Below are 16301 nucleotides of genomic sequence, written 5' to 3'. Positions count from 1 at the left end.
TAACTTTTTATGAGTGAAATTAAACTTGATGAAACTTATATATTTGAAATCAGATCTGATTCATTTGATTCAATTAAAATCTGATTCTTTTGATGTGTCTATTGGTATCAAAATTTGGTTTTTTAGAGTTTCGGTTACCATTGAGCCGGGTCGCTCCTTACTTACAGTTCGTCACCACGAACTGTTTGATATGAGGGGGTCCCCCCCCCCCTGGTCTCTTTACGCCAAAATCACAAAGGCCGTTTAATTAGAATGAAAAGCTCTTTTGAAACTACTAAGAAAAACTTTAGCGTAAAGAGCGAGGTATTGACGACAGGGTGAACCCCCTAATATATGTAATAATTTCTGTTAGTATAAGTTTTTCATGTTCTTCCTTACTTTCAGTTGCAGAAATGTTTTTTTTTTAAATTTAATTTCTGATCGTTTTTTAAATAATGCTGGGAAATCCAGTACCCCCGTAATGAAAAATTCCCATCCCCAAGCCAAAATCCTCTATGGAAAGATCTTCCCATGAAAACCCCTCCCCCAGCCCCCCCTACCAGAAAAAATTCCCCCCGGAAAATGTCTGTATACTTCGCAATAACCTATATTATATGTAAACAATGGGTAAAGTTCGAAACTTGCAGCCCTTCCCTTCGGGACTGTGGGGGGGTTAAGTCATCCTTAGAGATATAGTTTTTACATTTTTCGACTATGCTGAACCAAATGGCTATCTCAAAATTTCGATCAAGACACTTTGGGAAAAAAATGAGCGTGGGAGGGGGGTTTAATTTCCTTTCGAATGAGCCATCTCACAATATTCTGTGACCACTTGGTTGAAAATATTACCACAGAAAAAAAAACATGCATCTTGATCTTTTTTTCAATCAAAAAATATAAATGTTAAAATTTTGTAAGATAGGAAAATGAAACTTCTTTAATAGTGCCATGTAACAAACTTGATGTGATATTATTATTTTCGTTAGAGTTCACTAAAAATTCAAAATTTCATATTTTCGCAGATAGGAGTTTGAAACTTCTTTAATATTGTTCTTTGATAAGCTGAATCTGATGGTGTCATTTTCGTTAAAGTTAATTAAGACAAAGTTTGCAAAACAACATTTTAACAAAATTTTATTGTTTAAAAAAAATTGATTTATGAGATTTAAACTTTGGCGTAAAGAGCGAGCCGTTGAGGAGGGGACAGCCCCTTTCATATACGGAATAATTTCTGTTCATTTTAAGTTTTAACTTCGTTCCTTACTTTCAGTTAAAAAAAACTTGTTTTTTTATTTAATTTTTGAACTTTTTTTAATTTATGCAGGTTTTGATTTTGGCTCAACGTACATGATTAGTTAAATTAAAATTTGTATATTAACTTTACTTTTATTTGGTTAAATGGCTTTCTCGAAACTTGTTTAACTTTATTTACGAACGTTTTTATTAGTAATAAATACACGTAACTTACGAATTAACTTACGTATCGAACATCTATATTCATATATTTTTAATACATAAATTAGGCGGTTCACCCCCTAGTCAATACCTTGCTCTTTAAGCTAAAGTTCGAATTTTGTTCCAATTCTTTAAAAATGACCCCTTAATCACAAAGGCTGAATAATTAAAACAAAATTTGCAGATTAATTTTACTTTTATTTGGTTAAATGGCTTTCTCGAAACTTGTTTAATTTTATTTACGAACGTTTTTATTAGTAATAAATATACGTAACTTATGAATTAACTTGCGTAGCGAACTTCTATATTCATATATTTTAATACTTATATTAGGGGGCTCGCCACCTAGTCAATAACTCGCTTATTACTCTAAAGTTTGAATTTTGTTACAATTCTTTAAAAATTACCCTTAATCACAAAGGCCCTTAATTATAATAAATAGCCCTTATGAAAGTACTAAAAAATCTTTGGCTTAAAGAGCGAGGTATTGACTAGGGGATTAACCCAATCATACACGTAATGTTTTCTGTTCGTTTTAAGTTTTGATGTTACTCCTTATTTTCACTTGGAAAACTTGTTTTTTTTATAATTAATTTCTTATCTTTTTTTAAATAATGCTGGGAAATCCTGCGCCCCCTTCATAGCAATGTACCTTCCCCCAGGAAAACTTCCTTCATAAAAAGATCCTCCCATATAACCCCCGACCCATCCCCACCCCCCACTACCAGAAAAAATTCCCCCTGAAAACGTCTGTATACTTCCCAATAACCAATACTATATGTTAACATTGGGTAAAGTTCATAACTTTCAGCCCTCCCCCCCGGGGGCTTCGAGGGATTAAGCCATCCTAAAAGACATAGTTATAATATTTTCGACCATGCTGAACAAATTGGCTATCTCAAAATTTTGATCCGGTGACTTTTGGGGGAAAAAGGAGTGCGAGGGGGCTAGTTGCCCTTCATTCTTTTTCACTTAAAAATGGCCTTAAAATTTTTAATTTCCATTCCAAAGAGCCCTCCCACGATCTTCTATGACCACTGGGTTGATACGATCACCCATGGGGAAAAAAAAAACACGCATCGGTGATCTTTATTCTGGCAAAAAATGGAAAATTCCAAATTTTTGTAGATAGGAGCTTGAAACCTCTACAGTAGGGTTCTCTGATACGCTGAATATGATGGTGTGATTTTCATTAAGGTTCTATAGCTTTTAAGGGGTCTTTCCCCCTTTTTTTGAAAATCAACCAAAGTTTTCAGGCGCATAACTTTTGATGGGTAAGATTAGACTTAATGAAACTTATATTTTTGAAATCAGAATTAAAATCTGATTCTTTTGATGTATCTATTAGTATCAAAATTCCGTTTTTTAGAGTTTCGGTTACCATTGAGCCGGGTCGCTCCTTACTTACAGTTCGTTACCACGAACTCTTTGATAACCTAAGGTTTCATTTACTATTTTTTCTGCAGTAGAATAAACTGAAATAAATAGGAGGATAAGTTTTAAAATAAAGAGAAGTATACAAGAGGCCACAGTAATGACTAAGATCGAATATGTCTCAAAAAACTTTACGTTTTGTGACCGAGGAAGATGTGCTATATATTTTTAAGAAGAATTACCAAAGGATAGTCTTAGGCACACGTTTTATGACTTTATACCATATTTAAGCACTTTTTTTATTATATATATATCCCTTGTAACTCAGTTGTGGCCAAAAAAAGAGTAGGATGTCCTCGAATCGATTAGGAAGAAGTCGCGAGAAAGGATGTTAAGGAATAAGAAGCATCAGAGAAGGGAGTAAAAGGGTCGCTGTCAAAATGAAATGTTGAATTTTTTACTTTACACAACAGCCTTGGCCTCATGTGGATTGGCTTTACAAAGGCTAGTCAGTAGTACAATAGGTAACGTCACGAGTGTAATTCTGACTGAAAAAAGTAAGATATATAATCAAATTTTAAAAGCAGAATACCAAATCCTTAATTCTAAGATCAGCAGAAATACACTCAAGAGGGGGTGAACATCAATAGCACTTTTACTGATAAATTTGTTGCCCCCCCTCCCCGTGGATGATACTGAATGGATTGCCCTAGGAACATCGAAAAGAACACAATCAAAAGCGAATACCGAGTTACAAAATCTTTGCAACAAAAAAGTTGATTGTAGCAAATAATTATACCGTTGTGACAATGGCAATGTCTTTTGGTAAACTGAACAATCAATCACAGTATAGAAGAATCATATCAGGCTTGACAGCCTATACTATTTAACTTGGGCAGTTTACTTACGTTTTAAGTCTTAATTTAGCTCTTTATTTCAGTAAAAAAAAAGACTGTGTTATTTTTCCACTTACGTATAGGCCTATTCTCACTATTTTGAAAAATTTGTAAATAAGATGGAAAATTCTGCCAAAGAGAATATATTAGTAAAAATTTATTAATGAAGTTATGTTGAGAAAACTGAATAATCAATTTCATTTTGAGAATTTTCAATAAAATACCTTACATACTTAAGCAAGTGCCATTTTCCAAGAAATGATGAGTAAATTGGGAGTCTGGAGAATAGGCTATTGGAGAAGAGGGGTGGTGTGTAGATCACTCATGATTGACTCTTCCGTGGGTCAAATAGCTTTTTGTAAATCATGAAGAGTCTACGAGAAGATATTTTAAACTAACAGGTATTAGCCCCTAGGGAATGTTCATAATATTATTTTTGATGAAACCAAATATGATATTATGTTTGTAATATAATACTATATATTTACTGGTTAGATGTATGGTTTGTGAAGTTGCTTAGGAAGGTATTATCTTAATTGGCTATATTTTTTATCTTACTAGTGTGTTTCTGCCACCCCTGTGTACGAGTATATTACTTTTTGGGTCACCATTATTCTGGCTTTGTGTTCTTTTTTTCTATATTAAATTTTTTAAGAACTGATAATAGTGAAAGTGAGAGTTGATTGCTTGAATTGGTTATGAGGAAAATTATAAAATCACGTATGTCATAAGAAATCAGTAAAAATCCGGCATTAAGTTTTAATACCCCATCTGCAATTCTATAGTTTTAAAAACTAGGTAGCGTTGAATTAAAAAAAAACAAGAAAAACGGGTAAAAAATCAGCAAAAAATATTAGAGGAATGTATGACACCAAATAATTTACTTTGACGTAGTAGTCATCTTGGGGAAACAGCAGATTGTTAATGTTGAAATTTTTTTAGATGAAAAGCGTTGTCAAATTAAAATTATTGGCTTTATTTATATATTTTCACTATACACCGTGGCAGCACTGACGAAAATGTGGTATTGCACTAAAAACGTACTAACTTTGAAAGAACCAAAAGGGAAACCATAGAGAATTACCGTTTTTAGGTGTTAATAGACCTAAGATATGCCCAGGGAGAAAACAAATTGTTTTGATGTCTTGCGTACTTTGAATAGCTGAACTAAAATCAAAACTGGTGCTGATTTTCTTATTAAGCTCATACAATAAACTATGGCTTTTGTCGCTAATCTAAGCACCATTAAATCATAGTTTAATTAGCTAAGTTTACTATAAAATAAAAGTTCAAAATAGGGATAAAATGTCTCTTAAAAAGGATTTTATCCCTACTTTGAACTTTTATTTTATCGTCATGGAAAGGCAGTGTGGTCTCCGAAATTATCTAATTTTACTGGGCGTTTGGCTGTTATCTAAAGTGCGGTTTTGTAATTACTAAAGTCTAAACAACGCAAAAAGTCTAAACACACACCGTAGCTTATTTAAAAAAATTCTTAAACTTAGGAAAATTGTGCAATAATTCGGGAAAAAGAGGAACTTACGCTGCATGAAGACAGAAGACTCGGCTTTCCGAACCAAGGAGACGCAGTAAGTAACTTTTATATGATTCTTGGAATGACTGAAAAGTCAAAATCTTACTGACCTGTAATAAAAGGATAATATCAAAGGAAAAAAAATGTAATAGCCGAATGAATCAGTTCTTCCGTAAATAAGTAAATGTTTTTTAACAAGGTGAAAACTCAGCCTATATGATGGTCTTGGTCTTCGTGATTTACCTAGAGATTTATAAGTTCTAGCTCAAGTTCAAAACTCTAAATTCCGAAAAATTCCAAAGAGGCCTGTTAATTAAGAAGACAGAACAAATTTATGCAGGAATTTCCATGATAGAAAAGAAGTGGGAATTAAGTGAATAAAATCATAAAATGAAAATTAAGGGGAGCAAAAATTAAAAACGTATAAATTAAGTGAACAAATTTGAAAAAGGGGAGACCATGCTCGAAAAATACTGTATATTGAAATGTTACAACAAAAATTAGCAAGTGTGAAACTACTCAAACAATAAAAAAAAAGGCAGAATTCAATTATTTTTGTTAACTCAGGGAAATCATCTCCTCAATTCACTCAAAATCCACTATTTCATTTTCATTGAAGGTATTTCACTTAAATTGGTTAGAATAGGTTCGACATAGGTTAATTCAGGCGAGGTAAGACTGTTATACCAATCTTACGAAATTTTCAGAATTTTACCAAAACTAAGAATATCGTATTATGTGGTTAAAATATGGGAGTTTTCTGTTTTGAAAATAGAGACGAAAAAAGCTAAAATTGTCTATTAAGTGAATAAATATTGGAGGGAAGCATGGACAAGTATCTTAACTTCCATTGTATATTTAAGTGCTACAAAAATAAAAAATAGAGTCAGACAAAAATAAAAATTTCATATTGAGTGAATAAAATGTTGAGAAGGGGGGGGGGGAGTCTGGTTAACAGTTTCAACTTGTTTGTACGATTAATTGTAATTATCACACACTTAATGCAGGGGTGAAAGGTGTGTCTGAAAAAGATAAGTAAAAAAAAAACAAAAAAAAAACAATTGCTTCAAAAGAAAAATAATTCAAAAGAAAATCAGAAATTCATATTACATGATTAAAATATAGAGGGATGGACATTTTGGTGTGTTTAACGGTGTCGGGGAAGTAGTTACAATCAAATCCCATATATTGAGTCAAACAAAATGAAACTTCACGATAGGGTGAACACAATTTTGGAGAAAAGCAAGGACAAGTGTCTTAGCTTTCATGGTATTATCAAGTAGTAAAAAATTAGAAATAGATCCAAAAGAAAAATAATTTACTTCATATTTTTGTAAGTGAAACCTTATTCAAGTGAATAGAATGTGGGAGGGGAGGAGTCCAGTTAGCTTTGCGAGCATGGTTAGCATACTTACTTGTAATTATCACGTACATATGCAGGTTTGAAAGATGTGTCAAAAGAAAAATAAGTCATATATAACAAAGTTCCATATTCAATGAGCAACATTTTGAGCAGGGGGGATGCTGGATGATGGGAAAGCCTTTCTAGTATCATTATTTGAAATTATCACCAAGGTGTTTCAAAAGAAAAAAAGTCAAAGCGAAATGAGAAAACAAGAACTGTGTTAAAAAAAAAGGATAAGTCAAAAGAAAAATACAAATTCTGTATTTTATTAATAAAATGTTAGAGGAGAGGAGTCTGGATAGGTATCTCAGCCTTGTCGGTATGATTACTTGTAATTATCACGCACTTTAAATAGGAGTGAAAGGTGTGCTGAAAGAAAAATCAGTCTGAAGAAAAATTAGAAGTATGTCAAAAGAAAAATAAATCAAAAGGAGAATAAGAATTTCATATTAGGCAAAAAAAACAAGGGGAGGGGTGGTATGGTTAGATCTTTGAAGGGGCCTTGGGAGGAGTAGGTATAACTATTTTTGAAAAAATAGAGTCTAAAGACAAGTGAGTTTTATATTAGAGGAACAAAATATTTGGGGGAGCTCGTATAACTTTTTTTAGCTATCATTTTATATTTAGGAGCTATTGAATTAAAAAAACAAACAAGTTTTTGCAACTGAAAGTAAGGAACGACATTAAAACTTAAAACGAACAGAAAATATTACGTATATGGGGGGATTGGCCTTTCGTCAACACCTCAGGTGACCCCCCTCATAAATGTAACAATTTCTGTTCGTTTTAAGTTTTAATATTGTTCTTTACTTTCAGGTGAAAAAAATTTGTTTTTCCTGTTTAATTACCGGTCGTTTTTAAATAATACTGAAAAATCCGGCTCCCCCTCCAGGGAAAAATCCCTTCCCCCATAAGAAATTATTCTATGAAAAGGTCCCCCCACAAACTTTTGATCAAAATTTTTATCAGGTGACTTAGGGGGGGAAATGAGCCCTCCAGTGTTTTTGGTCACTTAAAAAGGGCACTAGAGCTTTTCATTTCCAATCAAATGAGCCCTCTCCCGATTTCCTACGATTACTCGTTCGACATGATCACCCCTGGGGGAAAAAGCAATAAACTCACATCCGTGATCGCTCATCTGACCCAAAATGCAAAATTTCACATTTTCAAACAGTTCGTGGTAACGAACTGTAAGTAAGGAGCAACCCGGCTCAATAGTAACTGAAATTCTAAAAAACGGAATTGTAATACCGGTAGATATATCAAAAAAATTTTATTCTTATGGTGATTTCAAATATATAAGGTAAATCAAATTTAGTCTAACCCATCAAAAGTTACGAGCCTAAGAATATATTGCCTTATTTTCGAAAAAAGAGGGAAATACCCCCTAAGAGTCGTAGAATCTTAATGAAAATCAAACCATCTCATTCAGTGTAACAGAAAACCCTACTGTAGATGTTTCAAGCTGTTCCTATCTGCAAAAATGTGGAATTTTGTATTTTGTGCCAGAAGAAAGATCACAGATGCGTGTTTATTTGTTGTTGTTTTTTCCCAGGGGTCAACGTATCGATCCAATCGTCCAAGAATATCGTGAGAGGGATCATTCGAACGGAAATTAAAAGTTTTAGTGTCCTTTTTAAGTGACCAAAAAAATTGGAGGGCAACTTGGTCCCCTCCAACGCTCATTTTTTCCCAAAGTCACCCAATCAAAATTCGTATTCGTTTAATAAACTAGCTTTCGTAGCAAACAAAGCTGAATGGTAAATTATGCTATTTTTACAGTCATTTAAGAAAAAAAAAATATCACTTGTTTAATACACTAACAGGATATGGTACGAAGGAATTTGCAAATCTGTTCGTTCGGCATTTGACGGGTTGTAGTCTGTTCTGATGTCTGGTGAGTTTGGGGGTCGGTGCGGTTGGAGGAAGAATTGAGCGATGTTTTTCGTTCGAGATGAGTGATTTCTCGAATCTCATTATCAAATCGTGTCTTCGGGTGAACAAAGTGGGCAAGCTCATAACTACTAGGGCATGCTCGTAACTCTCATACCTGGGTCCAAGAATTATTTTAGTAGCACGTTTTTGAACGTCTTCTTGTTCTTCTGACATGTAGGCAGTGTTACGTGGGAGGATCTTTCCATAGAAGATGTTTCCTTGGGGGAAGGGACATTTCTATGAAGGGGGTGCCGGATTTCCCTGCATTATTAAAAAAAAAAAACTACCAGAAATTAAATAAAAAAAACAATATTTTCAACTGAAAGTAAGGAGCAACATTGAAACTTAAAACGAACAGAAATTATTTCGTATGTGAGGGGGATCGCCCCCTAGTCAATGCCTCGGTCTTTACGCTAAAGTTTTTTTTAGTACTTTCAAAATAGCTATCTATTCTAATTAAACGGCCTTTGTGATTCAGGGATTTGTGATTCGAACAAAATTCGAAATTTAACGTAAAGAGCGAAGTATTGACTAGGGGGCGAACCCCCACATATACGCAATAACGCTTGTTTTTTTTGTTTAATCGTACATAGGGGCTTGAAACCTTTACAGTAGGGACTCTGGTATGCTGAAACTGATGGAGTGATTTTCATTAAGCTCACTTGATTTTTTGGGGGTGTTTTCCACTTTGTCAAAAATGGACCGAATTTTCTCAGGCTCGTAAGTTTTGATGGATACCACTAAATTTAATGAATTAAAGACATTTTGAATAAGCACCAAAATTAGATTCTGTTGATGTATCTATTGTTATCAAGACTCTGCTTCTTAGAGTTTTGGTTACTATTGAGCCGCATCGCTCCTTACTTACAGTTTGTTACCACGAACTGTTTGATAAGATTATTTAAAACCTTAAAATAAAAATACAGTTATTGAAGATGATTAAAGAATTTTTGGGGCTGGTTAAGTTTGTTGGACTTCTTGGTAAGATGAAGTATTATTACAATTGATAGGTTTCGGCAAAATTTTGCCAAAAGACAGTTGTTAGCATTATCAATTGGTTAATCTCTGAAAGCGAAAAAAAATTGTATTGTGGAATAATTAGTAGTTTACGTACTACCCCTCCAAATTGACATGGATTAGAATTGAAGGGAAAACCCGTGCTTAAGAAGTTTGCCCAGTAAAGGGATAAATTTTTCATGTACACGAGGGTTAGTCAGAATTGGAGACAGGCTTTGCGACGTCCTATATTCTTCGATTTTTTTTGGCTTAAATTTCGCTATTCTGAATAACTTCTTCATGTATAAGGGAATGTAGTTTGATTTGGAGTCAATACTTATCGAAGAGAGGTTATTAATAAAGCTAGAAGTTGGAAAAGGGAAAAATTATTTGAAGGTGGGCAACTGTCCATTAGTTGCAAGTGGATCTTTTAAAAAAGCAAAACGGAGGCTTTGGTAAAAATATATTAAACGTCGTCATTAATGAAATACGTTGGCTAATCTCGAAAAATGAAAGGAAATACCAGAATTATGTGATTTTTTTGTATGCTACCTCTCGGAAATGACGTATTTTAGAATTGAATGAAAAACCCCGAGCTTAGGAAATTTGCCCAATAAAGTGATAAGTCCCTAATATTTTAAAAGCTTTGTCCGGACTGGATACAAGTCTAGATAGGTTCTAAATTTATATGTTGTTAACATTAAACCTGTCGAACGTTATATTATATATCGGTGAAACATGTCCAATAACCTTTTGAGATATTGGATTAAGGACAAGAAAAGAGAAGGGTCTATCAGAGATACGAAAAGTGGCTTTGAACTCATACTCAGGGTTGCCAACTTGCACACTTTTTGTATGAAACGCACTCTTTTTTACCTCAGAGAGGATGCGGAAAAGTGAAAATCACCCCTTTGGGTGTCAGTTTTCATTCAGTAGTTGGCAACTTTATCAGAAGTTCATTTAACACAAGGAACAGGGTTATCAAATTGCACACTTTTCGTGTGAAATGCACCCGTTTTTTTTACCTCAGAGGGGATGCGTGCGAATTTTTGACTTGCACTCTTTCTGAGCAAAAATACCTCTTTTGGCGTTGATTTGCACTCTTTGTGGACGTTGGCAGTTGGCAAACCTGCTCATACTGACCTTTCTACTAGCAGTTGGCAAACCTGCTCATACAGAACTTTCTAGAACCTATTTATGCAAGTTTACGGAATATAATTTGAGGCAATGATCGGGAAGAGACACGGGAGGTCCTTTAATATATATTTTTCCACCGCCGCAATTTATAGCTCACCAGACTATAATGGCACAAACTCTAGAAACTAGAGGCATAAACGATAACAGAAGTACTTATATAAAAGAAAAAAGACCTTCAAATCCTTTTCAATGTCAGTTTCATAGGTCCTTAAATGCTTTTCAACTCTGAGTCTGAAGGCCCAGCCATCGCTTTCCTGGGCATGAAGGAGGTGAAATTGTCGAAAACCAAAATACCTCATTAAGGCTATCCATCCGTCTACTTGATAAGACCAAGGAGATTTTGTACGCAATACTGTAGGAAATACTTTCTAAAAGTGAGAAAATAGAAACATACAAATTGTCCATAATTTACACAAAAAAAAGCTTTTGAAAATATTCCTCAAGTGCTAATTTTTTTAACTAGAAGTGGAGCACTTTTATTACAAAGCTTCGAGAGTGAAAGGGCTAAATAAGTTGTATACTTTGTATTACTTTAATTTTGCATACTTTAATACTTTGTATAAGATTTCTTACTTGTAGAGGATCTGTATATACGCTATTGTAAACAAAACTTTGATTTTACATGAGTGTTTACTTCACTGTCTCACCACTCCTTAAAACACTGTCTATCTAATCAAGACCATCCTTGATACCCTAAAGTCAAATTTCTTGGTCAAACTTTCCTTGAGCTAAAGTCAACTTTCTTTTTCCAAGAAAAAGTATAATTTCTTGGAAATATATATACAATAGCGTGAAAGGCACTTGCGAACAACTTTGGTATACAATAAAGAACTATATTACAGAATAGTCAGTAAATTTAAATAATCATTTTTGCAATTATTCTCCATAAATATCTTCAGCCTGTTTTACATTCTGCAGCAATGTTGTCAGTAGGTCTTTTCTTAGATTAATGGAAAGTACCTTTGCTTGTATACTTATTATATAGCACAGTTTATATAATTATCCAGCATGATCTTTTCCTATCCCACGCATTAGAAGAACCCAGACCGCGGCGTAAGTACTCCAAAGAACGTTTCTGCTGATATGAACATAAGTGGCATTAGATCTTTTCACTGGTAGACAAAGAATAATCAGATGTGGAAGAAGAACGGACGAAACGACTTGGCCGGCTCACCAATAAGTGGACAATAAGTGCAGAAATAAGTGGGAGGAGCTTTTTGTTCGCACCGAGAATGAAGAGCCAGAAATCATCTGCGGTAAACTTACTGGTATATTATATAAACTGTGTTATATAGTAACTATAATTAGTGTGCTCTTAACAGTGATATATCAGTTCAAATGTGATGATAGGCGATAAAAGTAGTTTTTATGACAGATAAAAACCACGTTGTTTAAAAATGTATGTCGTATTTAGCAAACCACAAATAACAACAAAGCTTTTTAGTAGGTTTTAGAGGAGAACAGCCCCATTCTTATTTGCTGTAGATCTTATTTGTTAACCTTGATTAGCCTTGTTGTATTATCTTGTAGTAGTTGAGGCTGTGACAAATAAAAACATTCTACTTGAAATAGAAATCGTTTTAAATATAAAATTATTATTAAATAATTTTTTTTTATTAATTTTTGACTAAAACTAAATAAATCAATAAGACTTAAATACTTTAATAATTAGTTGAATTACAATAATTGTTATAACTAGATGGCTCTATTTTCGACATGACAAAATATTTTTTGGTGGCTTTAACGCTCCTTTTAGCCAATAGATTTTCAGCACATTTAAATGGAATGGATTTGCAAGGGAGATTTCTTTAACATAATGTTATTACGCATTATAGTAACAAAGACAAAATGTTCCTTTCGAATAAAACTAGTTTAAAAAATCTATAGTCTTGAGTAACATTTGCTTTTTTAAATATAACAATCAATGAAAAATGTCGAAGCTATTAGTTTTTGTCCAATAAAACTTTGATTGCATTTAAGACTTCTCGGGGAAGGGTGGTATTACCATTCATATATGCTGTAATCCATGTTTTTTTTTTGTTTGGCTTGATTATTTATTATACTTTTTGTTAATTTTAGCATTCATTTCCTCAATTATAGTAATTTCTGCCCATTTTAGGCTTAAAATCTTAAACAAACTTTTTTATTGTCGTATTTAGTTTTTGATTCAAATTTTATTTGTCGTCGAAAAATATAATTTTTTTGGAATGAAATAATAAAAAAAGCAAGGGTTTTCAACTGAAAGTAAGGAGCAACATCAAAAGTTAAATCGAAGAGAAAATATTTCGTATATGAGGGCGTTACCTTTCCTCAATGCCTCTTTACGCTAAAGTTTTTTTTAACTTTTAAAAAGGCTTATCATTCTAACTTATAGGCTCTTGTGTTTCAGGAGTCGTTATTAAAGAATTACGACAAAATTCAAACTTTAGCATAAATAGCAAGGCATTGAGGAGGGGCAACCCCCTCATATACGTAACAATTTCTATTTGTTTTAAGTTTCTCTCGGACAATTCCTCTTAATATCTCCACACATAAAACCGAGTCGGCAAAGAGAAAGTAAGACAAATAAAAAGTACTCCGTATAGGAATTCTGGCAAATTCCCCCAGTGTAAAATTTCTCATGGAAAGTTTACAACCCGAAAACTTCCCTCCCAAGGGAAATTCTTCCCTGGGTAATCCCCCCAGCAGAAAATACCCCCTGCTCCTCAAAAAAAGTCTTTTTACTTCCCAATGATAAATGCTGTACGTAAACAATGGGCAAATTTAATGATTTACAGACCTTTCCCTCTGGGCTATAAGGGGGTCAAGTTATCCCAAAAGAAATAGTTACTGGGCTTTTCAACTATGCTGACAAAATGGCTATCTCAAAATTTTGATCGGATGGCTATGAGAATAAAAGGAAGGTGGGAGGGGGGCTAGTTGCCCTTCAATCCTTTTGTTCACTTAAAAGAGGCACTAGAACTTTTGATTCCATTCGAATGAGCCCTTTCCCGGTGTTCTAGGACTATAGGTTCGATGCAATCACTCCTGGAAAAAAAAACATGCATCAGTAATATTTCTTTTGTTAAAAAACACAAAACTCCACATTTTTTTTAGATAGGAGCTTGAAACCTCTACAGTTAGGGTTCTCGGATACACTGATTCTGATGGTGTGATTTTTATTAATATTTCTTGGCTTTTAGGGGGTGTTCTCCCCTTTTACAAAAATCATACAAATTTTCTCACGCTCGTAGCTTTTGATAAGTACCACTAAGCTTAATGTGTCTTGTATATTTGGAATCAGCATGATGAGCCAATTCTTTTTAAATATCTATTAATATCGAAACTTCGTTTTTTAGAGTTTTGGTAACAATTGAGCCGCTTCGCTCCTTACTTGCAGTTCGTTACCACGAACTGTTTGAAATCCAAATAAGCCAATTTTGTAGGACTTAAAATACGTTTTTTAATGCCTGCTTGTTTTACTTGATTTAGGACAGCTTTACCCCGATATTAAGAATTTTTAATTAAGAGTAGCAATTAATCACTAACTAGCAAATCCAATTCACTTTATAATAATTGTGGCTGAAAAGAGGCGAAGTGTGTTTATATGCATGACGCAGGGGAGGAGGCTGCAAGGAGCAGGGTGCCGTGAATATTTACTCGACAAATTTTTGTGATGTATGACGTCTTCTTCATAGGCAGAGTAAAAAGCATTGCCAAAGTAAAGAGCAAAGTGGACTCTATGTATTATAGTTGTTTTTTTTTTCTTTTCACCAAGGCACATCGTATGGAAGAAAGTTTCGTAGAAAATTTGGAAAAGATTGTTCGATGAGAAACTGAAAGTTCTTGTGCTTTTTTAGAATTAAAAGACTTTGGAGTCACACCAGCCCACTCTCACACCCTTTTCCCCAAGGAGATCAATCAAAATTTTGATATAGCAATTTTGTTGCGCATGATTGAAAGGTACAATAACTATGGCTTTTGGGATGACACACCCCCCCCCCAGTTCCTGGGGTAAGGGCGGTAAGATATACAATTTACCCATTGTCTATATATAGTATTTGTTACTGGGAAAGAGGAGCAGAGTGATCTATATTCTCCAAAAAGGATTAGAGTCTTATGGTAAAGTTATCAGGGAACGTTGAGGGAAGTGTTGAAGAAAACCAAAAGACACTATGTGCATGCAGGTTGTCAAAAGGGTGTATCTTAAGAAAGTTTGGAAGTTGCAACTTTCGGGACATGATGAAGGGGATATTCAATTGACTCTGTGATTGACTCCATGATGGACTAAGAAAGTTTGAGAAGTCTTAGAGAAGTTGAAGGAGAGCAGGAACGTTGGATTGGACTAAAGGAGACTGGAAGAGACCAAAAGCTTCAGAAAAAGACTATGAAAACTGACAAGAGAAGTTGAAGGTCAGCAGGAATGCCGGATGGGACTAAAGGAGACTGGAAGAGGCCAAAAACGCCAGAAAACGAGTATGAAAGCTTGAATAGCCTCAGAGAAGCTGGAGAAGGGTAAGAAGTTTGGACTGGACTAAAGGAGAGTGGGAGAGACCAGAAACATCCGAAAAGGACTGAGAATGTTGGAATAGCCTAAGAGAAGTCAGAGGCCAGTGAAGGAAGTTCGATAGGACTAAATGAGGCTGGAATAGACCAGGAATATTGAAAAAGACCTATGAAACTCGCAATAGTCAAATCAAAGCTGCAAGATCGAAAATACTTGAAAAAAGGCAAAGCGAAAAACCTTGACAGACAAATGAAAATCCGTGTTTTCGCTTGACAGAAATTGAAAATATGAGAGAATTTTACATTAGAAAGCTTTAACGTTAAAACAAAAATTGAAAAACCGCAAAAGCCTTCGACAAAAAAGAAACTAAAAGTGTGTATTTTCACTCGATAAAAACTGAAAAACTGAGAAAAGTTAATAACGAAAATCTTTGAACACTTTATAATGAAATTGGAACTGATGAAAACAACCTAGACAAAATTGAAAATCAGTGTTTTGACTCGATAAAATTGAAAATGTTAAAGCTTCCCATTTCAAAACAATGCATCTTAAAACTTTATGGCAAAAATTGGAAAACAGTGTAAGACCTCGACAGAAAATCAAAAATCCGTGATTTGAATTAACAAAACTTGAAAACATGAGAAACCTTACAGTTTTTAAAAACTCCAGGCCAAAAATTAAAAACAGCGAGAAACTTAAAAAAACAAAACTTAGGTTAATTCTGCAACTCTAGCTTTGTCTAATGTGTAAAGTTTTGTAAAGCTTTGTTTTTAAACGGGAACTTTTTTAACATTTCTAATTTTTGTCAAACCAAAACACAGATTTTCAGTTTTTATAGTTTTTACATTTCGGTTTTCAAAGATTTTTTATTTTTGTAGTAAAGCTTACCCAGAATTTCGATTTTTGTCGAACAAAAACACAAATGTTCGGTTTTTGTTGAGGTTTTTCGCTGTTTCTCAATTTTAGTCATAAAACTTTGAAATTTATTGTTTATATATTGGAAATTTTTGAGCATTTTCAGCTTTCATCAATCAAAAACACTAA

The 16301-nt window shown here is 33.8% G+C and overlaps 1 protein-coding gene across 2 annotated transcripts in view; it reads right to left on the bottom strand.

Annotated features, from left to right (window-relative positions):
* Positions 1-16301, bottom strand: part of Nmdar1 (glutamate ionotropic receptor NMDA type subunit 1) — a 239418-nt gene that overhangs the window by 121911 nt on the left and 101206 nt on the right. For both annotated transcript variants that reach the window (XM_089088460.1, XM_089088461.1), the window contains exons 4-5: positions 10945-11139; positions 5248-5348 (exon numbers count right to left, since the gene is read on the bottom strand). In XM_089088460.1, coding sequence (XP_088944586.1) covers positions 5248-5348; positions 10945-11139 — 296 coding nt within the window. The remainder of the gene's footprint in view (positions 1-5247; positions 5349-10944; positions 11140-16301) is intronic.

This window comes from Artemia sp. Qi Xiang Cuo, chromosome 4, assembly GCF_049724085.1.
Source record: "Artemia sp. Qi Xiang Cuo chromosome 4, ASM4972408v1, whole genome shotgun sequence".
NCBI classification, from domain to species: domain Eukaryota; kingdom Metazoa; phylum Arthropoda; class Branchiopoda; order Anostraca; family Artemiidae; genus Artemia; species Artemia sp. Qi Xiang Cuo.
Note: the sequence above shows the minus strand (reverse complement) of the source record. Positions and strands in the feature narration are given on the sequence as shown.